This window comes from Syngnathoides biaculeatus, chromosome 17, assembly GCF_019802595.1.
Source record: "Syngnathoides biaculeatus isolate LvHL_M chromosome 17, ASM1980259v1, whole genome shotgun sequence".
Classification (NCBI taxonomy): domain Eukaryota; kingdom Metazoa; phylum Chordata; class Actinopteri; order Syngnathiformes; family Syngnathidae; genus Syngnathoides; species Syngnathoides biaculeatus.
The window spans coordinates 5,637,623-5,663,838 of NC_084656.1; the positions used below are offsets into that span (position 1 = coordinate 5,637,623).

A 26,216-nucleotide genomic window follows, 5' to 3' on the forward strand; every position below is an offset into this window, starting at 1 on the left:
GTGGACCTTGCCCTCAAAGTGCTGACAATAATGAGAAACAAAAGGAACCAAGACTCTTAGGTTTCAAAAAAATGTTTCCTCGCAAATGCCATGGATGGCATAGAGGATGACAAGATGGGATCACCGTTCAAGAATGCAGGAAGCACCACAACTAGACTAATTCATCAATGATGAATTTGACAGTGATGCAGCAAAGGTAGCTACGATGGATATTTTTCAGATTGGAGATGAGTCAGATGCTTCTTTTGAAGTCTTGGCCAATGATACGTAATGTAGTGAATAAATTGCATTATGCACAAATATTTAATGCAAAAAATGTTTAAGTTAAGTAGTGTTAAATAGTTTATTTATTTAAGACTGTAATATGTGTTATCAACAGTATTAATAAAATGTTATGCCATCGTTGAGCATTTTTTTAGTTCGTTCAGGAATTCTGCTCTGACAATTGCAGTACCAAGACAACCGTGTCCTGTGGCCTGTCCCGAGATAAATATTACTGCTGCAGTACATGCACAAAGATTATTATTATTAATGATTGTTGTACAGACATTTTTTTTTTTAAAACCAATACAAGTACAAACAATAAAAGTACAAACCTAGCAAAAAAATTCCCAAGATTTTGAGCATATAGATAGCAGCAAATTGGTGGTGTGCATTACACATTGGGAGAAGGGTTTTCCTGATTTTTTTAGGTCAAATTTGGGGGTGCGCATTATCCTTGAGAAATTACGGTATATATTGATACTGCAATGCTGAAAAACTGTATATAAAGCTTGATTGGGATTTGAACCCTGACTTCTATGAACAACACACCCCATCTTCTCTTCAGGCGACCATTTTCAAGGAAAGCACAGACACTCTCTCAGCTTTTTCACCCACACTAAACATAAAAACCTGAAGAACAAAATTTGAACAAATGCATCAAAATAATTTCAGAAATTGTCAAATGTATATCACACTTGGATGGAACATGGACTGCATTGATCTTTTTATTTACAAACCATCTATCCAATCTACAGGATATGCATACAGCACATGGAATTGCCTTTTTGACAAGGAGTGTCTCTGGCACCATCTACTGTACATTGCCTTCAGTTGGTAAGGCTGTACATACGGAATTAATTTTTTTTATTAGTCAGGTGTTTAGCAAAGAAATCTCTGACATTCCGTGTTTAAAAATTCTTACTTTTCACATTCAGGTTGAAGTCAATTTTTCTATGAACGTCTGTCTTGCTCGTTTTGGATTTAATCAGGTTTAATGAGAAAATTACACACTTGTGAATTAATGTGAAGATGGATTAAATGGTTAATTTGGTTTTGATCCCTGGGCCGTTATAATGTGCTGATTGGAAGACAATTAAGTTTCTTTGCAACACCTCTTCTTGAGGACATTGCGGGGAACTCAAATTAAATCATTCTCAGCAGTAATTTTCATCGCACTGGGAAGCGGATTGCGAAGGGGTCTGGTTCATTTATTTATTTTACTGTTTTTTCCCCCTTATTTGTAGCAGTAGCCTACAAATATGTTTTAAAAATCTCACACATTGTGATTTCTGGATTTTGTTTTTTTTTAGATCAAGTCTCTCAATAGACATGCACCTCAGATGAAAATGTACGACCTTTACATGATTTCAAAGTGGGATGACTTGAAAAATCGGAGGGTGTTCAAATATTTACTTTCCTCACTCTATAATTTAAATACTATTTGTTCATGGTGCATTGTTGTTCGATGATTGGGACTCTTTAGTGGACACAACTACAGTACAGTACTTTATGTTGGGTGATTTAAACTAAAAATATTTTCTTTTTTTTAACAGGACCCAGAGTGAGCATCATAAATAAGTAAATAAATACTGTAATAGCAGCACAGTGGAGCAACTTACTAAAGCTTTGGCCTCAATGTTCTGAGGACTGGGGCTCAAATCCCAGCCCCGCCTATGTTCAGTTTGAATATTTTTCCTGTGCCTTTGTGGGTTTCAAAATAATTTAAATCCTACCCCTAGACTTCTAACCTCACCGCCTTGCCACCTGCTGTCCTGGATGCACAGTATATATCAACTTTTCTCTGCATTATCATGTCAACCAACTTCCAAGATTTTCAGGTCATGGACCCAACATGCAAAGTCCCCACACTGAGTTGTAGAGTCTGTAGTTTCCTTTTCTCTTTCTGCCTAAAGGTCACTTTATATTCCCGCGGTCACGCAGTTGACAATGCCCGCATTGCGTCAGGTGACCTACCCATGGCCCCAGCCAGAAATCTCTACGTAGTTTGTGCGTAGCCTGCCGCAAACACATAAAAAAAGTTGCTGCGAGGGGAACACGGCGGACGTCATCTCTTGTGATTGGCTCATTTTAGTCACATGGTGTTATGATATACTCACCCGTTGCTCTCAGCTCTACAAACCACATACGTCGCCAACTTCTCGATTGATTGAGCAGCATCATTAAACGCACCCGCTGATCTTTAAGCTCCATTTGTTCAGACACTTGTCCACAGTTGCCAATGTTGTCGTTTTGTTCCTTGTTATGGAAAAGAAAGTAAAAAGGCTACTGGAAATGACCAAAATGTCCTGAGAAAACTCCACTTCGTCCAAGTCAATAAGAGCTGTAGGAATACCTATGACTAAGAGAAGAACTGCAGTACATTTTCATAATTGACCCCTTGGGTTGCGCTCAAATATAAATGCAAACTACGCAAGGGAGACTCGCCGTGAGGTCAGCGTGGTTGCCGCATGGGAAAGTGTGAAGAAGCCTAAAAAGTTTGCTTTCCACCTCTGGTTGTGCGATGTTGGCAAGCCATATAAACCCCTCAGGCTCCGACATTAAGAGAGATGCAGTCATATGAGAGTCTGGATAGTGTTTTGCTAGATTGGAAAGTTTAGAGAGAGAAAACAAAGATGAATAAAATCTCATTGTCCAAGTTACACAAGGATGCATCTTCAGTGCCCTCTCCTACTTCCACAAGCACTTCCACTGTCCTCTACCTGCATAAGGCAATGCAAAATGACATCAAAATGTGATGAGCTATGTCACATCACACTGGAAGCACTTATGGACAAAAAAAACATTCACATTTTTAACTCGTATTTTATCATACCATTAATTGGAAACTCTAAATTGCCCCTAGGAGTGATTATGAGTGCAACTGTTGTCTGTCTCCATGTGCCCTGCAGTTGGCTGGCAACCAGTTCAGTTCACCCAGCCTTCTGCTCGATGACAGCTGAGATTGGTTCCACCACTCCCGGGACTCTTGTGAGGATAAGCGGATCAGAAAATGGACAGATGGATTTTATCATACATTTTTGGTCATACGGCGTACAATGCATCAGACACGAAGGAACAGCTACCTGTAATTACCCACATGGCCAGCAGGTGATATCATGTCCACATGAAGCTTCATCTCACCATCAGTGTTTGGATGTTAGGTTGAACGGAAAGGAAGATCCACATTATGCCGGAACAGTTTTACTGTGCCAGAGTGGAGTTTTAAACTGCCACTGAAGTTTGAATTTTGATATATTTTTATGAAAATTTCAGTCGGACAGAATAAAGTTTTAAAGGGGAGTAAAGGGGTAGCAGAACACTAGCTGTAAGGAAGATGAGGAAAGAAAGTCATTATATGCCCAGTACAATGACGCATTAGATTAGAAAGTTGTATGGGGCAGTAGTGCTACACTTATTATATTGCAATGAGTGGCCTCTCGCGAAATAAGTCCCACGGGTGTTTATCTGCGGACACATGGAAGTGAACTGACAGTCTCGCATGCACAAAAACCTTTAGAAATGTCTTGAAATTGCTGCGCCTCCACTGAAGGTGGTGAGGATCCCACCCAAGTCACCTGAGAGGTGGGTCAGGCCCATGAGCCCACGAGAGACGGGACACAACCCACATCAAGTGACCCAGGGTGGTTCAACAGCCCCACCAAGGCACTCCAAAACCAGCCGCAGGGGCCCACCACCCTCAGGTCTCCATCTAGTAGTCATTGCCCATACGCTGTCCATGAGTGACCCGAGTGGGGAATTGCATTAAAATTTGGAGTAGACCGTTGTCCCTGAAAGTCACATTGACACCCACGTTTCACTTCGATAATTGACACTTAGCATGGGTCAACTGAATTTCAAGGTGAATTGATCAAGTTAATAGTGGTGTTAAAAGGTCGTCAGAAGTGATCTCATTTAATAGAACTTCCCAGGCTCTACAATTGGCTATTAGTGACAATTAAATGGAGCACGACAATGTGAAATGAGTCATCGGAAGAAGCAAGTTTTATGTATAATTTATAATGAGGTTATTTACAATTTTCACAAACTCATCAAAATGTATTAATAACTAGGCAGACATTAGTTCAAGGTAAAATAGAAGGCATCTTGATGGAACAAGTTAAATGGTGTACACCTGACACTCGATCTCATTTCAAAAATGGAATGTATTCTATAAATTAAAACACTGGTTCAGATGGAAATGCATGATAAAAGAAATTCATACAAAATGTGTACATCATATTTTGTCACCTGCACACAACAGAAACAACAACCAAACGGGGACTGCAGCCACTTCATAAGCGTGAATAGATACAGAAACAAAAGAACAGAACACAAAGATGGCAGGCGACCTTAGTTCTCATTCAGTTGTGTGGTTCAGTGTGTGTGGACCTCTGGTCCATGATAACACGACTAGATTGGGTCTTTCACATGGGGGGAAATCTCTTCAAAAAACTGTTTGAATCCCGTCAGTACCAGTAGATGTCCTTGTGCCTCCTGGGCTGTTGATGGATGAGGTGGAAAGTAACAAGCAACTAAACGCAACAAACAGCGGCGAAAACAAAATCTTTGAAACACCAGAGTTAAAGCTTTAAAGTAAATTTTGATGGCAAGCAGATACAATACTGGTGAAAAGTACAGAATGAGGATATCTTCCATGTCTACATGGTGTAATGTCTATCAAACCTGATGTAAAAAGAGAATGACAATCAGTGAGTTGACAGGTACATTTGTATTTCAATGTATTAAAGAATCACCTATTTTGCACATATGCACTCTCTCTCGGTCTTTACATGTGTATATGTATAAAATTAAAATGGCTGTCTATTAACATTGTGATATTTGAAGCTGCTTTCATAAAGCCTGATAGATTTTTAGTAATGAACCTCTCTTAACTGCACGGTTCTGATCTGGAATATTTCTGACAGAACAAAAACAGATGAATTCTTCCAAAGTGCTGAAAAGTACTGAAGCAGTCATATTCCATACAGGACTTGACAATGTTTAGATAAAACCTTGAGGCTCTTAATGATAAAGAATTCCAATCAAACAAAGAAATGAAGCCCATCAGGTGATTTGGACCTTCTGATGTCATGACAAGTCCGAGTCCTACATCCAAGCCAATTTATTTACAGAGACCAGCTCATACATTTTCCTTAGGAAACATTTAAAAGAAATTCCTCCATAGGGAAAACGTACCAAAGTATAAGTAGCCAGAACAGACCTGGGTCCCTGGCCATCACAGTGGTCAAGTGGTGTCAGTAGCTAGGCGGCATGGCACGCCCAATTGAGGACTGCCTCAGGTCTTACAAAGACCCCCACAGCATGATCAGGAGTGATGCCATCACTTGGGTGGAGTGGGCCATATAGGGAGCGGGTGGGCTTCGGTGTTGAAGACATATTTGTCCAGACTGAGAAGCTCCATGTCATCAGAGAAGAGCAGGTATAAGTACTTCAATGTCTCACCAAGAAAGAAACTCTCCATCTTGTCTCTAGGCTCCGGGTTCTCGGGGTCACAAACGTTATTGATAGATGTGTAACCGCCGTCGGACACCTGCAGAGGAGGTTGGCACAAATATATTATTATGGTTAGGACATCATTGGGAAAAGATGCTTTGGAATATCAAAATATTGTAAACAGTCAAAATCACGCCAGCTAACTAAACATCTTAAATATAAGTACTAGATAAAAGATGATAATCTGTTTACCAAGTGATGTATTTTTAGTGTGACTGTCTCGTGTCTTTACAGTGAGAGTGTAGTAGTCAGTGTGAAGTAAGCACATGAGTTCGGCTCAGGGGTGGAATTACATCATGATATTCCACAAAAATACTGAATTTTATTGATATTAGACTGACTAATTTCCCTGGCAGTTGAAGCGACTGGATTATTTTTGTTTTTTCACTATTATAATGGAACAGGAAGCTAACAGGGTATTAATTTTCATTAAACAGACAAGTAAACTTAAAATACAGTTTTTAAATGGTGACTTCAATTATTAATGTTATTAAGCCCGTTAAAGTTACATGGCACTCTGTGGATAAAGGAATTAACCTTGTTAAATTAGAAATTAATCAGTCTGGAAAGGGTGACAAAAGCCTTTTCTAAAGTTGAGGATTCTAGCGAACCACATGGCGAGCCATTGTCCTCACATGGATAAAACATGCAACAGTGGTGAACTTTCCCAGGAGTGGCGCCATACAAAGATTACACAACGAGAGTAGCAATAAACACCACCTAGTTAATTTTTGAATAGTTTAAAATCAAACAAAATAAAGGTTTTGTAGCGGGCAAGTCAAAGTCCAGACTTGAGTCCGACTGAAATATAGTGGCATGACGTTAAAAAGGCCGTACACGAAAACCCTCCAAGTTTTGTTGAATTCAAACAATTGTGCAAGGAGGAGTCAGCCAAGGTATCTCCAAGAAATGTGCAAGACACATTGCCATTTAAGGAAAATGCTTAATTTCAGATGCTGTGGAGGATAGCCCAACCAGCTATGAAACGAGTCCCCTCCAAAATGATAAAAATGGCTTGGCCAATTCCATTGTTTTTGCTCCATAATGAAGACATGTGGGTTTCAGATGAAAAGATGCATGAGACAAAAGTTTGCAATTGTAGCTGTTATATTATAATATTTACATCTAGATGTGTTAAACAACACGGGGGGAAAGAGAGAGAGAGAGAGAGAACCTTTTGTTTCCACTCACCCACTTTTCAAGTGAGCAAAATTATAGGAACACGACTGATGGGTGTTGCTAGTTGCTCAGGTGTTGCCTCTTAGATTGATTGCTTCAACATGAGATTTTTTTTAAATTTTTGGCTTTGGGTTTCATCTGTGAAAACTGCATTTGCTATTCAGCAATTTTCTAAGACCAAAAGAGCTGCCTATGGGAGAAAAGGAAACTATTTTGAAGCTGAGATGAGAGGACGTTAATCAGAGCAACAGCACAATCATTGGGCATAGCCAATACAAGAATGTGGAATTGAAAAAAAGATTACAGGTCTATTGAGCAACTGAAATCAAACAGGTCAGTCGAGCGTATCAACAGCAATTGATAACAGTGACATCGCGAGGACTGTTAAGAAACACCCAAGGACAACAGTTATCATTACCAAACACAACAGGGTAGCGGTGAATCAGAATCAGCTTTATTGACCAAGTATGTAGTCCACACAAAAAGAATTTGTCGCAGGTTGGTGGACCCGCCCTAGTACGACATACATTGAGTATGACAATAGACTGTCAATTGACAGGTAACTTATTTTTAACTCACAGTTGTGAAAAGGATGCAGTTTTCTAGCATTTTTATAATGCCCATCACAGCGATAGTCCACTGCAATGACCCTTGTGCAATGGGTGTCAAGACTTCAAGGAGTGTATGCAGTTTAAGGTGACTAGGTGTGCGATAATCTGTAATATATAACACTAATTGTCCCACCAGAATGCGACAACAATTGTCTGTTAAAGTTTTTGTAATGCCTCATTTCAAACCCACGTGATCTTATCTAGACGAAAATATATATTAAACTGTGCAATAAAATGGATAACCTTTTAGATGTTTTAAAAAAAAAATAGTGTTTATGAATTAAAGTCCCTGAACTTTGACCGAGTTTCCCATGAAAGACGACTCATTTCAGGGGTGGAGCCTCGAACATCACTACTGGTGGACCTGCTTTTGGGCAACTGGTACTGTCTGGTTATGGCATAAGTTTACCACGTGAAACTATATTTATGGTGAAGCAAGATATCACCAGTTATTGCTCTCAAATTAACATGCCAACATTTTAAATGGATTTCATTCATTAAAATCCTTATTTGTGAAAATATACCAACTTAGACTGGACTATGTTATCATCTATTCCTTTTGGTGCGATAATAAATGAGCCTTGTATACGCAAATTAGTGATGCACTTCGTACTGCAGATAGTTTCTCATACAAGCACAGACAGATCAATGGCGCTGTACAATGAACGGCCGGTGGTTGCATACATATTTACTAAATACACGGCGTTTGCATAATTTTAAAACAAGACGGACATTTTCGTATATACATTCAGGATATCGAACCCTTTACTATTTATCAGTTTAGGACTAACTAAACCAAACAAGAACTTCACAAATGCTTACCAGTCTTTGTTTCCAAAACGAGGCATATCCTGCTCCCTGCGTGCTCGGCACTTTCCTCATGGCCAGCTATTTCATCTGCATTTGAATGCGTATGCTATCTAACTGGCTTAAATTGATAACCTTTAACGCCTTCATAAAGCTCGTATTTTTCACCGTCTTCGTGTGACCCTTCAGAATAGTGTTAATCACACGAAATATTGGAAAATCGTTCTTACAATGTATTCCAATGCTCGCCATTGTTGACACCGGCTAGGACGCCACATTCCTACTCGGCTGTTTCCGCTTTGTTTTTGTCTTTCTGTGAATCCAGCAATGTGCGCTAATTTTTTGCCGATAACCGAAAAATAAAAATCTTTCCTTCATAACGGAATTCAGATTTGAATTCTGCATTAAAAATCTCGGTATTAGCAAAAAGGTGGACTAAGGACCTTCAATACACTTCAACTGTTCAAAAATGTAATTGATAGTGGGAAGAAGCCGTTGGAGTGCCTCGAATCTTTGGTTTGCATTGTTTGGTAGAGTCTACCTGAGGGAAGGATTTGGAAGAGTTGGTGGCTAGGATGTGAAGGGTCTGATAAAATCCTGCTTGTTCTTGTTCTAGGTCAGGTGCCGTGCAAGTCCTCAAGGGTGGGTAGGGTGGTGAAGACAATCCTTTCAGCAGTTTTGATCATCCGCTGCTGTCAGATTTTGTCCTCTTTTGTGCCACCTCCAAACCAGAGTGTGATGGAGGTACACAGTACTGATTCGATGACCGTTGTATCATAACTGTAACTGTTCAGCAACTCTCGTAGCAGGCAGTGTTTCCTTAGCTGCAGGAAGTACATCATTTCCTGGGTTTTGTTGAGGATAGAGTTGATGTTTGTCTCCCACTTTAGGTCCTGTGAGACTGTAATTTCCAGGAACTTGAAAGACTCAATGGGTGACAAGACACTTGGACGCATGAGAGGCAGCTGTGGTAAAGGATCCTCCTGAAGTCCTCAATTATCGCTACAGTCTGTCTGTTCAGCTCCATGTTGTGTCAGACACACCAAATCTCCAACAGTTCCATTTCCTGTCCATACGCAGACTCTTCGTTGTCTTTGATGAGCCCAGTGACTGTGGTGTCATCTGCGAACTTCAGGAGTTTGACAGCCGGGTGCATTGAGGTGCAGTTTTTTTGTATAGAGCGAGAAGAGCAGCGGTTGGTCTTGAATGGCTGCTTCTGGAAGCGACTTTTTTGATGATATAACATTATGGTAGCACCAGAATTAAGTCTGAAGTCTTCAAAAGCACTTTGTCTAGCAATTTACAGAAAAATGCATCCAAAGTAATAGGGAGAAGGTTCACAATGCTAAAAGACAATGACCCAGAGCACACTGCCAACAGAAAAAAGGACTTCATTACAGGTAAAAAGGGGAAAGCCTTAAATCGGCCAAGTCAACCACCAGATCTTAACCCAAATAGCGCATGCAATTTACCTCCTGAAGAAGAGACTGGAGGGACAAGGCCCTAGAAACAAACTGAGGGCTGCTACAAATACCTGAGAAAACGTTTGAAATGAAGACTGCCACAGTCTGGTGAAGTCATTGACTTGCTATAGTTATTGCAAGTAATGCAATGCAAGTAATGGTTATGGCACCAAATAAAGTGACTCACTTTAAGTTGCTCCATTACATTTCCTCAGTTGAAAAGTTGGTGGCTTCAAACAAAAGGTGCTCTGTCCTGGGTTGTTGAGATCTAGATGTAAATACCATGAAATTAAAGCTGTAATTCTGAACTTGTATCTTTTCATCTGAAACCCAAATGTTTCAGTATACAGCAAAAGTAAAGGAATCATTCCAACACTTTTGGAGGGGACTGTATCTTTAAGGGGCTATTAGTTTTTCCACACAGGGCAGTATTTTCCCCACGCTCCCCAACAGATACAACCATCCAACCATTTTCTGAGCCAAGGGTGTGCTCGAGCCTATCCCAAGCTATCTTCAGGCAGGCCATTTATTTTAAAAGGAGCATTTTAAGTTCACAGTTAAATCTGTCCGATATTAAATTTTTTTTGGATTATGTTGAAGTGGGGCAACTTTGCAAAAATATTAAGAATTTGAGATGGGGGACAAGTACTTTTTCACAGTACTGTAACTGCTGTTCTTTGGACCTACTTCAGACCTGTGTTGCATGGACTCAACCAACTTCTGGCACCTGTGAAAAAGTTATTTCAGCCCAAGCTAAATGGAGAACATTTCACAATTCTTCTGCAGTTCTTGAAATTAGACATTATGGTCGTGTGCCTGGTCTGGCCACTATATATATATATATATATATTATATATATATATATATATATATATATATATATATATATAATGTCAATGTAGCTGGTATAGAACAAAAACGCTGCTGTTAATGCATTTGAAATCCCTGTCTTGAGACCATTTCCTCTTTGACATGAGATGGCAGGGCTTCTTGAAGCATTCTGATGTATTTGAACTTATCAATAATTCCATACCTTAATATGTGATAAATAGGTCTAACATCACACCACTATGCTTCATTGTCTCCACAATGTACTATAGCTAGAATTCAGGATTTGGGGTCTCTTTGTGACCTTAAAGAAACAATCCCGATTTTACTGAGTCCAGCTCACGAAAAAGGACAAACAAAATCGTTGCGTTTATATTTTAATTCAGTGTATTTTCACGTTTTTTACTCAATTTTTAGATTATGAATAGAATGTGTTCCCATTGCAGAGCATATGGAAATAACAGCAATTTTAAGGACGTTGAGCTTCACGGACTTTTCAAAATCTATTATTCTGAATGTGACTGCATTAATAAAATATATTGCATTAATTTGAGTTTCACTGACTTTTTGAAATCTATTATTCTGAATGCAAATGTATGAATGAAATATATTGTATTAATCAAGTATTACATTGAATGTGTATTGTCCATTCAAGTGCAGATACACTATTTGATTAATCTAGTTCTTAGCATAACATCTATTCCATAGTGATAAGGTAACGTTTTAGGACATACAATATACATTCATATAACTATGTAGTTCAGTCCAGTCACCTTTAATGTGTTTCTTCTAGGTTCCCTAATGAAACAGTCCCCCAGACACATCCACTACTTTTAGGATTTTTCCAAAGATTAACAATGTAGGCATTTACACTACTGACAAGCCACAATAACCTGTCCACTTGCATTGTATGATGAGATGCAATGCAAGTGCTGTTTCAAGTGTTCTCCCTTTACAAAGGACTAAGGTTTGGTTCTCTTAAAGGGGAAATCCACTGGTTTGCAATAACAATGTATCCAATAGGCCATGTAATATGTACTCTATTTCGACAATGTAATGTTAAATCCTGTCTCATTTAATAGTGTTTTGAGAAGATTTTTATCGACAATTACGAATTTTCAGGGGCGCTGCCATTTTTGCGAGTCACATGACCTACGTGCCCGGATGTGACGTGTACCGTGCCGCAACAAAGGCTCGATTACATGAGACACCATTTATGCCAAGCGCTGATTTCTCGGATTTATCCTCATCTGATGAAGAAACAGCAGTATCGGTTGATCGGGAAAAGGGAGCAATACCTCCATACACAGCCATGAGCGGCTCTACCGCTCGGTTGATTGGAAAGACGGAGGAATACTTAAATACCCAGCCGTGAGCGGCTCTGCCGCTCGGTTGTTCGGGAAGACGGAGGAATACTTCCATACAGTCGTGAGCGGCTCGGCCGCTTGGTTGATTGGGAAGATGGAGAAATACTTCCATACACGCGCCGCAGTGGGCCGCGTCACTAGTTAGCATGCTGGAGTCTCGTTCATTATCGGAATTAACCAGGATCTGGCGCGGTGGCGGCTGCAGGACGGCGGGCTGTGCAATTTGAGCTCTCCACCGGCAGCCCGGTCCCGAGCCCGTGCGGGACGGAGGACATCTGCATGTGGGTTTCAACGGGAGGTGTCAGAAAAGTTACCACAGAGATAACTGGCTTGTGGCGGCCAAGCATTCATAGCGACGTCACTTTTTGATCCTTCGATGTCGGCTCTTCCTCCACAATGTGAAGGAAAAAGGCGTGAGTGACATGTTATGCAGAGGACAGACACCTCACAAAAATGTCAACGCCCCTGAAAATCCGTAATTGTTGATAAAAATCTTCTCAAAACACTATTAAAAGAGAGAGGATTTAACATCACATTGTCAAAATACAGTACATATTACATGACCTATTGGATACATTGTTAATGCAAATCAGTGGATTTCCCCTTTAAATTCAATCTCTCAAAGACATTGTTAAATTAACACCACATATTGTTAAATTAACACTGAATATTATCTTTTTGAAGGCAGAAAATTTGATGCAGGACATTATCACCCATATACATAATACTTTTATATAATGTATAAGCAGTGATAATGTTGTTTGTTCTTCATGATAGCCCATAAAGGCTTCAATATGTTTCCAATGTACAAGTCCATGCATTGATCCCCCCCACAGTAATACTTATGATGCTAGAATAGTATACACATTAGATCTTTCATTTAAGCACCCCCGTCCCACACTCGCACACACACACACACACACACACACACACACACACCACACACACACACACACACACGCACGCGCACACAGCCCACCGAATTTAACAGTAAATGTATCCTTCTTGAACTATGGATTGTTCTTTGCTAGCAAGTTTGTAGGTGTTCATTCATATTACCCTTGTATACTTGTTGAAACTCTGCAGAATTTCCCATCCCCACTCTCTGTATTTGGGGTTCTTTGTCAATCTGTACATGTAGAACAGACTTTCCACTGTCTCGGGTCTCAGCAGGTTATGTCGGTCTGCAGGCTGTATTTAAAACAAAAGTTGTCAACACATATTTGAAAAGATAAAATTAGTACGTCAACCAAATCATGCAATATACAGTTACAAGAAAACGTAAATCCTTTGGTCTGACTCTGATCATCACAATTGACTGACTGAACTAAAACCAAAAACTTACTATATTATTTGGTTTTATGAGACATTGGAAACCTCACAGTGCAGGGTACAAAAAGTATATGAATCCGTGGATTTATGTTACATCCTTCAAGGTGATAAACCTGCAGCCCAATCACTGTTATGAGATTAGAGGCGGTGATGCTACTTTATGAAAAAAAGAAATGCACACCAACTACCGGAGACAAACTCCGTGTCTTTTTGCATCCTTGGCAAATAGAAGACTGCGATTCTAATTTTTCTAGGATGCTCTGAAAAGCTATTTGCCCTCATCCTGATTTCAGTATTTTTTGGCATCACACAGGTGTTTTGAATCATCAAAACCAATTTTAATATTACTCAGACAACCCAAGGAAATACAAAAAGCAAAGGAAATACAAACAATTCAATTTATGAAGACCCATCCTTAAAAACCACCACCCACCTTTCTGACTCTGTGAAAATGTAATTGCCCCCTGAACACAATAGTGGGTTGTGTCACCCTTGCCAGCAATAACTGAGATCAAGCATTTGCGATAATTGGTGATATCACTCTCTCGGAATTTTAACCTACTCTTCTTTGCAAAATTGTTTTAACAATACCATTTTGAAGGGTTTTCCAGCATTAACTGCCCGTTGAAGGGCACACCATAGCATCTCAATTGAATTTAAATCCAGACTTTGACATGGCCACTCCAAAACTTTCATTTATTTTTTTTCTGAGCCCTTTAGAGGTGGACTTGATTGTGTCTGTTGGATCGTTGTCCTGCTGCATGATCCAAGAATGCTTGAGCACTCCCACCACCATGCTTCCTTGTTGGCATAATGTTTTTATCAAATGCTGTGTCATATTTGCACCAGAAGTAACTGTGTGCACACCTTACAAAAAGTTAAACTTTTGACTCATCAGTCCACAGAATGTTTCTCTAAAAGTCTTGAGAATCATCAAGATGTTTTTGGCAAATGTGAGACGAGCCTTTGTATTCTTTCCTGACAGTAGGGGTTTTCACCTGGGAACTCTCTCACATGGATGCCATTTATGGCCAGTGTCTTTCTGAACCGTAACTGAGGCCAGCGAGGCCTGCAAGTCTTTAGATGTAGTTTGAGGTTCGTGACCTCCTGGATGAAGGGTCGCACTCTTGGGAGTAATTTTAGTCCTTAATTAATTTTGTCCACTCCTACGTAGGTTTGCCACTGTTCCCAGTTTACTCCATTTTTGGATAATGGCTCTGACAGTGGTTCACTAGAGCCCCAAAGCCTTGTAAAATTTTCCAGACTAATGGATTTCAATCACATTTTTTCTCATTTCTTTGGATTGTGGCATGCATTTGTTCTTAAGATTTTCTAGCCTACTTCACATTCTCTGTCAGATTCTATTTAAGTGATCTCATGATTCAACAAGTATGGTGGATATCAGGTTTGGGTGTGGCCCACCCAAAAAAAAAAAAAAAAAAAAAAAAAAAAAAAAATCACCTTTCCCAAATTTGTGGTTAGTCACAATGACTTTGTAATTTAATAATCTGTGCAATTACTTTTTCAGAGGGTCATAAAAGAATTTTTTGTGCCCCATTAAATTCAATTGTCATTTGAAAAATGTATTTTGTATTTCCTTGAGTTGTTTGAGTGATATTAAAATTGGTTGAATGATTTAAACCTGTGTGATTTGCAAAAAAAAAAAAAAAAAAAAAAAAAAAAAAAAAAAAATCAGGAGGGAGCAAATAACTTCACAACATTATATATGTAGGGTCTTAAGTATTTAACACGTCACCATTTTTCTTCTTCCAAAGATATTGACAAAGTTTAACCAGATGTTAGGAAGAACAAGGAATCCATACATAAAACGTTTGACAAACTCAGAAAGAAGTTGTGTGTAATTATGTCAAATAGAGGGAAATTAATAGTGAAAACGCCAACTAGGACTTATTCATAACTTTGCCTTTGGTAAAAGCCTGTGCTTGCAATGAAACCTTCAAGACACTTCCTGGTATGGATAAAAAAGTCGGATGCATTCCTCCGCTGTCATTTTTGGCCCATTCCTCCACACAAGCAGTCAAATCATCGAAGGTTCTGTGGGCTTCTTTTATGGATCTTGCGTTTCTGATCTTTCAATAGATTTTCCATTTGATTCAGATCACGTGATTGGCTGGCACATTTAAACATTTTTTTTTCTTCTTTGAAAACAAGTGATTGTTTCCTTGGCAGTATGTTTTGGATATTATCCTATTGAAATCCCCACCCTGGTTTAATTTTCATCTCTCGTTGATTGCAATAGATTTTGGTCAAGAATGTATAGGCACTTTTGCACATTCCGCCTTCCTTTAATGATGTGACATTTACCAGTACCATTTGCTGAAAATCAGCTCTACACCATTATGTTCCGACTTCCAAACTTTACTGTTGGTATGATGGTCTTTGGCGCTTAGACAGTTCTTGTGATTATCCTTTGAACTTCTCTGTGTGAAGTCTGTGAAGCAAATTTATGCTGGTATGGTTTGATTTCCACTTGCGTATATGACCCACAACATGCTCACTGTAGCATTCTGCCACCGTTATGTTTTGCAACAATTGGAAATGCCCAAAAAGTGTTGTGGAAACTCCCCCCTACAGCGTCCTTACAAATACCAGCCAAAATCACACCTCTGACTTTGAAAAAAACTGCAGCAGTTTCAAAACTGCTTACATGGAATTCACTTGAGTATAAAGGCAAACTACATGTGGGGGAACTGCAGTTATGTCAGCATGGTTGCAGCACACAAGTACAGAGGCCATCAATTATGTCTGAATGAGCTGATACTGATTTGCATTGGCAATGGGCAGGATTGTTGTTTTTATTTGAAAAATTTTAGGTATTGTCTTGGCTTTTCATGCCTTTTTGCGACTCTTTATAAGTGTTCAATATGGTTTCCCTATGTCATTTCCCATTTTTACACAATTTCTGATCGTATTGGTTCTACATTCTTTGTATGTATAAATTGCTTGCATTGTTGCCATCATCTGATGGAATTTTCAGACCAATAGCATAATAGTATATTCAGTGAGAAAAATGGTTATGTGTTAAATACTTACTTTAGCTACTCTATCTATTCTGATATATATCAGTCATCGCTAGGGATCGCAACCGGTTACAAATAACCGGTTATAACCGTTTTTTTTTTTTTTTTAAAACCGAAACCGTAATCGGACTTTCGAAATCCGTTAAAATTTCCAATCATTTCTTCCGGTTCCGGTACTCCACATTGCGCTATTTTTTCAACATCATTTCTACTTTTTTCAAGTTTCGCTGTTAGAGTAAAGTTGGACTCAAAAGAACATTCAGTTAAATCAAAGAAACAAACATGGCATCGAGGAAACGCTCGGTATACTTTCATGCCCTTTCTGAAAGTCCAAAAGAAGAATGTTAAAACATTTTTACAATAAAAAAATAACGAAAATTTAACTTACACGAGTGCGTTGTTGAAAGCCACATTCAACAAGCTGGTTTGTCAATATTGTATACAAATTACCCCATTACCGCAGAGTAAATTAACGATCGATGGTGTAGCGCCGGAGAAAAGGAGTCGGAGGCGGAGTGTCGGACACAGGAACAATACTTGTTTTATTGGCAGACATCAAAACACTACTCGCATAACGGAGGGAACTCTGTGAACTCGTCACTCTGGAAGAGCAACAACAGACACAGTCTGTGCGGAACCCCGCACCCCAACTCGAGGTCCCGCGGGTGAATTATGTAAACACCACAATGTTACCGGTTTTAAAACCGGTTAATCGTTTTTTTGCTACAGCTGTTCGGTTAAAAACGGTTATGAAAGCAAGCGTTTTTTTGCGATCCCTAGTTATCCTCCAATATATAGGATATTGGCTTTTTTTAAGCCACCACTATCAGTATCTGCCTCAAAAATCCTATCAAATGCCGGAAATCAGTGCTAATCGACTGTTGCATCTCACTTCACTATGACAAAGTAGAAGTAGAAAGACTGACTCTTAAAAAAACACATATTTGAAATTGTATAATAAAAATGTAAAGTATAATAGAGATGTGGAGCTTAACCTTGACAGTAATGTCTTTACTATCGGTGGCGTGCATGTTGAAGTGAGCGATCTCTGGACTAAGCCCAGTCTCCATTTGTGTGTACATTTGGTGACAAGTCTCCATCAACTGTGCCGCTAAATCCATGTGGTCCCCTGGAAGGTCATTGTGAGCTCCCAGTGCCAGGGTTCCCGGCAGGAAGCATACCAAGTGGTCCTGAAAGAACCAGAATTTGATTGGAATAAAAAAAAAAATGAAACAATTAACAAGTCTGATTTAAAGTGAAGAAAATAAGTATTTGAACACCCTGCTATATTGCAAGTTCTCCCACTTAGAAATCATGGATGGGTCTGAAATTTTCAACGTAGGTGCATGTCCACTGTGAGAGATAATCTAAAAAGGAAATCCCAATGTAGGACTTTTTAACAATTCATTTGTGTGATACAGCTGCAAATAAGTATTTAAACACCTGTCTACCAGCTAGAATTCTGACCCTCAAAAACCTGTTAGTCCGCCTTTAAAAGTCCACCTCCACTCCATGTATTATCCTGAATCAAATGCACCTGTGTGAGGTTGTTCGCTGCATAAAGACACTTGTCCACCCCATACAATCAGTAGCACTCAAACATGCAACACGTCCAAGACCAAAGAGGTGTCCAAAGACACCAGAGACAAAATTGTACAACTCCACACAGCTGGAAAGGGCTACGGAGAAATTGCCAAGCAGCTTGGTGAAAAAAGGTCCACTGTTGGATCAAGAAAATGTAAGAAGCTAAACACGACGGTCAATCTCAACTGGAGTGGAGCCCCAAGATATCACCTCGTGGGGTCTCAATGATCCTTAGACACGTGAGGAATCATCCCAGGACTCCACGACAGGACTTGGTCAATGACCTGAAAAGAGCTCAGACCACCGTTTCCAAGGTGACTGTTGGTAATACACTAAGACATCATGGTACAAAATCATGCATGGCACGGAAAGTTCCCCTGCTTAAACCAGCACGTGTCAAGGCCCGTCTTAAGTTTGCCAATGACCATTTGGATGATATAGAGGAGTCATGGGAGAAGGTTTTGTGGTCAGATGAGACCAAAATAGAACTTTTTGGTCATAATTCCACTAACCGTGTTTGGAGGAATATGAATGATGAGTTCCTTCCCAAGAACCCCATCCCTAATATGAAGCATGGGGGTGGTCGCATCATGCTTTGGGGTCTTTTACTGCTCACTTGACATGACGAATGCACTGTATTAAGGAGAGGATGACCGCACCATGTATTGTGAGATTTCGTCTTTTGCTGCACACGGGACAGGACGACTACACTGTATTAAGGAGAGGATGACCATGGCCATGTATTGTGAGATTTCGGGGAACAACCTCTTTCCCTCCGTCAGAGAATTGAAGATGGGTAGTGGCTGGGTCTTTCAACATGACAATGACCCGAAGCACACAACCAGGAAAACCAAGGAGTGGCTCCGTAAGAAGCTTAAAGGTTCTGGCATGGCCTAGCCAGTCTCCAGACCTAAACCCAATAGAAAATCTTTGGATGGAGCTGAAACTGCGTTTCTCAGTGATAGCCCAGAAACCTGTCTGAGCTAGAGAAGATCTGTGTGGAGGAGTGGGCCAAAATCCCCCCTGCAGTGTGTGCAAACCAGGTGAACAACTACAGTAAATGTTTGACCTCTGTAATTGCAAACAAAGGCTCCTGTACCAAATAGTAACATTGGTTTTCTCAGGTGTTCAAATACTTATCTGCAGTTGTATCACACAAATAAATTGTTAAAAAAAAAAAATCATACATTGTGATCTTTTTAGATTATCTCTCTCACAGTGGACATGCACCTACAATGAAAATTTCCTACCCTCCATGATTTCTAAGAGGGAGAACTTGCAATATAGCAGGGTGATCAAACACTTGTTTTCTTCACTATATATTTGCTGACTTCAATTTATTAAATTACATGTAGCAGTGATAAGTGGGTCACTGATGAGCACAAATTTTTCATTACTTAGCAAGGTAAGGTGAAAGTTTAAGATTCAGTGGATACGGAAAGTATTCAGAACCCCTTAAGATTTTTTACTGTTATAATGCAGCCATTTGCAAAAATATTTTTTTATTTTCTTCCTCATTATTGTACAAGCAATAATGAACCATCACTGCAGCCCTCTATCAGTCGTGGTCTTATGGCAGAGTGGCCCTACAGAAGCCTGTCCTAAGTGCAATACGCATGAAAGGTCACATGGGGTTGGCTAAAAAAAAATTCCTGAAGGACTCCGAGATGGTCACAAATAAGACTTTTTTTGGTCTGATGGGACAAAGATGGAACTTTTTGACCGCAATTCTAAATAGTATTTGTGGAGAAATTCAGGAACTGCTCATCACCTGTCTAATACAGTCCCAAAATAGAAGCATGTGGTTGCAGCATCATGCTGTGGGGGTGTTTTTCACCTGCAGGGACAGCATGACTGGTTACAATGAAAGGAAAGATGTGGCCAAGTACAGGGATATCTTCGAACAAAACCTTTTCCAGAGTGCTCAGGAAATCAAAATGGGCCGAAGGTTCACCATCCAACAAAACGACCCCAAGCACAACTAAAACAAAAAATTAGTGGCTTCAAAACAACTCAGTCCCTGTTCTTGAATGACCCAGCTTTGGCCTGGACTTAAACCCAATTGAACATCACTGAAGCGACCTGAAAATGGCTGTACACCAGTGTTCACAATCTAACCTGGCATAACTGGAGATGATCTGCAAGAAGGAATGGCAGAGGATCCCCAAATCTAGATGTGAAAAACTTGTTCCATGATTCCCAAAAACACTCAAGGCTGTATTAGCTCAAAAGGGCGTTTTCTACTAAATAGAGTTACAGCAAAAGGTCTGTATTGTCATGGCTGTGTTTTTTTTTTTTTTTTTTTTTTTTTTTAATAAAATCAGGATAAATTTCAAGGAGTATTTTTTTTTTCATCAATAGAGCTCATGCATGTGACGTCACCATTTTCACGGCGCATTTTTGCCGGTCAAACAGAGCTGTTCGACATTGTGGGAGACATTGAAACAGACACAATATTTACAATACCCGAGACCTTTTGTGCTGTTGGTTGTCACAATAGTCGAGACAGATATTCAAAGAGATCATTCTATGGAATACCAGCCGAAAAGACCAGAAAATATCTATGGATTTTGGCAGTTAAACATGATGGATAGTGCCCAAACCAAAATACACACACGCCTGTGTAGCGATCGCTTCATTTCAGGTAGGATTTATTCTTCTCAAGCTCAAATTACCAAGTATTCATAATGCCAAGTTGGCTAATTTGAGAACAATCCATATTTAAAAAAAAAAAAAAAAAAAAAAACAACGCATCGGAGAGGTGAATGTGTGGCCGAAATCGCTTTGGTGTACGTTCCATGGAGACGACTCAGTCTTTAATTTTTTTTTTCCAATCATAGTTAATGATTGCGAGTTTCTGTAAAACCACGGGTCATTTATTTAAATATTGGTATTTGTATTGAATACTAGCTGAAAAGATCGATGGATTCCAGCAAAGGTTAACATGTAGCCAAACGCTTCCCTGTTCACGGGCCATCAAATCCGTCACTATGTGGGATTTATTCCTGATGAGAACAGATTCAGCAACGAAGTATTTTTATGCGTACAGACTTTTATACGCTTTCAAACTTTTCCGTGTAAATCTCTACGGCTTAATCACCAGATACATGGCGAAAACATCGACTTCCGCATTAAATACGTGTCCTCTATGCAGAGTTTATCTAATTTTTCCATGTACTTTTGTTTATTTTAAACTTCTAAATGTCTAAAGATATTGGACAAGACTCTGGGCGTCGTATACATATTTTCGTGTCGTCTCCAACCAACTTAGCATTGAACAATGCTTTCTTAGAAAGGCCATATGGCAAGGTAAACAAGTCACATGATTTTATGATGTAGGCTGCACGAGCGCTATATTGAGAGAAAAAAAATGAACCGAAATGATTTTGGAAAATTGCTGCAATATAACAAAGAAGTGAAAAATTTAGAGGGGTCTGAACACCAACAATACCCACTGTATAAAGATGGAAAGGAACTAACTACCTCCAGACAAGTAAAAGTTCAAGACTTGGCAAGATTTTGTGTTTATTTCTACCATTTTTGGACTGAAGCGATTATGGGAGAGCTCTCCAACAAAGGTCAATTTGCGTGGCCCTGTCTGTCTCACAAGGTGTTTCTTTACACCATTGATTGCTTCAATGTAGTCCTCCAACAGCCTGGCAGAATACAAACAAAAAATAAGCATAATCAAATCAGCAATAATAAATCCCCTCTCAATTTAAATTTTGCAGCATTGTTTAGCACTACAATTTCTAATCTACACATAGTAAAATCACATCATAAAAATCTGTCTTCTGTATCTTCCAGTAAAAAGTTGTCCTTACTCATCTTCGGTCTTGCCTCCCTGAATCCACTGCTTGAGCAGGTATTCATAGTAGCTGTCTGCTCTGGCACCCAGTGTATAGATGCCTCTGTGAGAGAACTGGCCGCTGTTGGTGTTGATGAACATTGGTATCAGACCATCGTGTTTGCCCGGAAGCTTGTGGACCTGCTTCATTACCTCATCTACAACCTCCTGAAAAGGGTTTTACCATAGGAAGACAGGAGAAGTCATGGATAGATAAATTTCAAGATTAAAATAGTTAAACGACCATACATTATCGATGTTTTACCCAGAAGTAGTCCAACCCTAATGGCATGCATCAAGCCTAGACTGTAGAATTTTAGCATGTCACAGAACAGTTTCCTTTTCTTTCCCTTTTAAAAATACCTTCTTGTGATCAGAGGGACTTGTCTTCTTCCTATCAGATTCTAATTATCAAATTGACTCCAGAGTGTCTTCTCCCACCATTTTGGTAGATTACCACTAAAGTTGTTAGTTTCACAAAAAGTGTTACCATAGTTCGGTACCTTTCAAATTTCTTTGTAAATCCAACAGGTGAAAAAAAACTCCAGCCCTTATAATACCAAGTGGAACTGAAATTCTTGTTGAAAATTTGGATTGACCACTGACGGTACATTTTTCAAAAACTCCTGACAATATTTTAGATTGGGAATGAGTGGAAAATCAAGGTTCAACAAAATGAATTATATGAACAGGCACATGATTTGACATAGCAATAATGATTCGGGGGATAGATTTTTGAAGTGACAAACAATACAGATTAAACGTAACTGACTAAATTGATCGTGCTTTTAAAATGCTATTCAGTCCCAGCTTACTGAAACGCCACCACTAATACAAAATGCATGTAATGTCGGAATGAGACGTGTGTGGGGACGGTGACAGTGTTGTGAAACTGGACTTACAGTTGTGCAATTATTTCTCCATTAGAAAAGTTAACATTTTACAGGACATAACTGAAGTAAATAAAATGGGGTAAGATACTTGAACTACGTTTGTGAGGATAAATCAAGTCACCCCTTTAGGCCACGAGAATCTGATAATGCTCGCAGAAGACCTTAATTTACTGCCAGCATGTCTCTGATTCTAATCACACCAAGAATAGCTTTTGTATTGGGTCAGTCTTGTCAGTCAACAACTTGCTAATGTGAGTCTGGCTTCCATTTCTTTGTAATAAGACAAAAAATTTTAATCAACACACAGACATGATGATAGCCATCATCAAAGTGATTCGATTTGGCAAAATCTTAACCAAAAGTAGAAATAAGAATTTTAATTTTACATTTGGAAACCTTTTAATTTTAATGTTATTCTACTTTATTAAAAATTATGCTTAATCTTTATCAGACTGACTTCTGTTGGCGTACCAGAGCATTTCCTAAAGGGTGAGAAATGCCACTTTATGTAACAATATAGAACGACTATATAGTAATACATTACATAAATAGAAACAATATACGCAACATCACAAACATCATAGCATATTTGACTGTTAAGATGATGCTCCTGGGTTCCTGACCTTGTACTGTGGGTCCTGAGTGAGCCGGCTCAGCTCTCGAAATTCCAACTGAATGCTTGTGACCTCAGCCATAGAGCTGTCAGATGTCCATCGAGGCGGGTGAGCTGTTCCTTTCCCAATATTCACATCAGAGAAAGGGATCTTTGAAGGTGTTTTGAAGGCGGGCATCAACCTGGACCCGAGATCTTTCTGTAATAGTGACATAAATTCTTTGAAAATAGCTGTCAGAAACGCTTCAGGTTTGGTGTCACTAAAGATATATTTCAAATCCAAACTACACACAATAATTTTCCCCTGTAACGTAGGCCCCTGGAGTCAAAAACACTCTTCCGGCCTTTTCTGACACACCTTAATGCAGTCCTGGAAGGATTCTTCTCGGATCTGCTGCAGCTCCATTATCACAGCTAGCGCAATAACGTACATGTCTTTAAAATGGGTCCCTTTGATAACCCACTTATATATGGGAAAGAGGAAAGAAAAATTACACGGAAACAGATGGGGTGAGTTGGGTGGTTGCTCAAGCAGGGCAATGTTCTTCTCAGCCAAGGGAATTTGAGCAGGCGCTCCCACTTGTTCTTGCGCACTGACAAGCAAACAACACTACAACTCTTTATAGACACACACATTAAAGGGGAAAACTAATAGAGTGGATTTGAAATATATCTTTTGTGACACGAGTTACTGTAACTGACCAAGCTTTTAATTCTCAAAGAAAATTGACTTAAAAGCATTACTGGCAGAGCAGTAAAACAGAATTAAGTATTTCCACTGATGACAGTTTTGACACCAGTCAAAGAGTAGAGAGGTGCTTGTTGGAGGACTTACAGCTTTATTTAAGAACAAATGGTCTCCAGTTAGATGGTAGGTACTCAGCAGACCACCCAGAACACGTATTGTTGTTTCAAAAAGATTTACATCCACATTTTGGTTGAACGAGAGCTCCTTCTCTATCCATTGCTTTGCCTCTGCAAACTCTGTGGCACAGAGTACAAATACAATATACAACGTCACACAGACAAGAATATGATTTAAAGCAAATCAAATGTATTTATATAGCATATTTCATACACAAGAAACTCAATGTGCTTTACGTGATTAATGAGATATAAAAAAGAAAAAATAGTTTAAAATTTTTAAACAAATACAAATAAAAATACACTTGAGGATACAGTGCAGGATTTGACTTGATCTAACATCCAACATTAATTGTCAATGACAACTTTAGACGTCAAACATCAAATGTTCACTTGGGAGGCTGGCAGTGAATAAGTTGAAAAGCGTTTAAGTGATTGGGCCAGCCAAGTGTCATTTACAGTGTTGACCAGTACATTGCTGTAATTGGCAGGATTTTTTCACGTTGTATTAATGCTTGTCGAGCCTTTGGTCATTATTGTGTTATGTTGTTTTTGAACGGTCACGAAACTGCAGGTGACCCAATCAGCGCCCTGAAAAAGTGCAGGGGACCTACCACTTGGACTTAAATATGAACTTGATCTCCCGTTAACTTCCACACTTGTGCAGCATAAATTTAGATTTAGATTTAAGAACAGCACAACTATGCACAAGCGCAATGACAATTGTTGCCACACTTTCTATTATATAATGAGTGCCGACTACTCCTACAGCTGAAAAGAAAATAGTCATAACATCTGTGTACTACGTCATTATTTATTCAAGCAGAAAAACACAATTGGAATACAATGCCGAAAAGATCACAGTACGCCCAATTGAGACAGTAAAGACTTCTTTACTGCCGCAAGCAAAGCAAGTTGGGAGGGTGTAAAGAGTGTTTAAAGTGCATGTTTTGTGCTAATTATTTCTTGAGTCATTCTTTTATCTGTTTTATTATTTGCTAATTATGCCATTCTGTTTGCTGTGGTGTGATCATTTTAGTTTCGATGTGACACCGTGAGTGTGACCTACTTCATCAGTCATGGCCTGCCTACACAAGTAGTGTGTGGCCAATTTAAGCTTCTTCTGCTTACAGATGTAAAATGCAAATGTTCCTCACTGCCTCGTGAGTGCCACCATATCATGTACTTTATTGGACAAGTCACATAAAATTTGCAAATGCTGGAACTCAGTTTGCACATAAGGTGCACTGCATTATGAGACGCCATCACCACTAAGATATTAAAATCTCTTTATGCTTTATACCAAAACACCCATTTAGATATCATTCCACCTAAATGGGAAAATAATTAAATAAAACATGTATAAGACAAACCTTCTTTCAAGTCCATAATCCACATGGTGTCCAGGGAATCAATGAGGGTCAAACCAAGACCAAACCACTCGCTATAAGACTTTGAGATAGGCTTGAGCTCATCGTGACCCCAAGCGTAGTTCTTGTATCCCTTCCATGCGTATCTAAAAGCATCACGCACAGCCTCCAACCTGTCCACAGCTCCAGATAAAGCTATTAGCAGAAAGGGACGACAATAAATGTTTAGTCTCTGCTTTGGCTATCATTCAAATGCTGACTCAAATGTGTGAAAGATACAGTGCCTTGTGAAAGTATTAGGTCCCCCTTGAACTTTTCGCCACATTTCAGGCTTCAAAGTTTTACATATACACATGCATATATATATTTATTTATTTTTTTGTCAAGTATCAACAAAAAGTGGGACACAGTTGTGAAGTGGAGCGAAATTGATTAGATATTTTAATTTTTTTTTTTAAATAAAAACCTGAAAAGTGGGGCGTGCAATATTTTTTGCATTAATACTTTGCAGCGCGACCTTTTGCTAAAATTACAGCTGCAAGTCGCTTAGGGTATGTCTCTATCAGTTTTGCACATCGAGAGACCTAAATTCTTGCCCAGTCTTCCTTGCAAAAAAAAAAAAAAAAAAAGTTGAATGGA

The 26,216-nt window shown here is 39.2% G+C and overlaps 1 protein-coding gene across 1 annotated transcript in view; it reads right to left on the reverse strand.

Moving 5' to 3' along the window:
* Positions 1–4,244: 4,244 nt before the first annotated feature.
* Positions 4,245–26,216, reverse strand: part of man1b1a (mannosidase, alpha, class 1B, member 1a) — a 40,431-nt gene continuing 18,459 nt past the window's right edge. The window contains 8 exon segments of the mRNA XM_061800498.1: positions 4,245–5,815; positions 13,093–13,224; positions 17,402–17,596; positions 21,526–21,646; positions 21,815–22,005; positions 23,354–23,542; positions 24,179–24,327; positions 25,581–25,772. Coding sequence (XP_061656482.1) covers positions 5,606–5,815; positions 13,093–13,224; positions 17,402–17,596; positions 21,526–21,646; positions 21,815–22,005; positions 23,354–23,542; positions 24,179–24,327; positions 25,581–25,772 — 1,379 coding nt within the window. The 3' untranslated portion in view covers positions 4,245–5,605.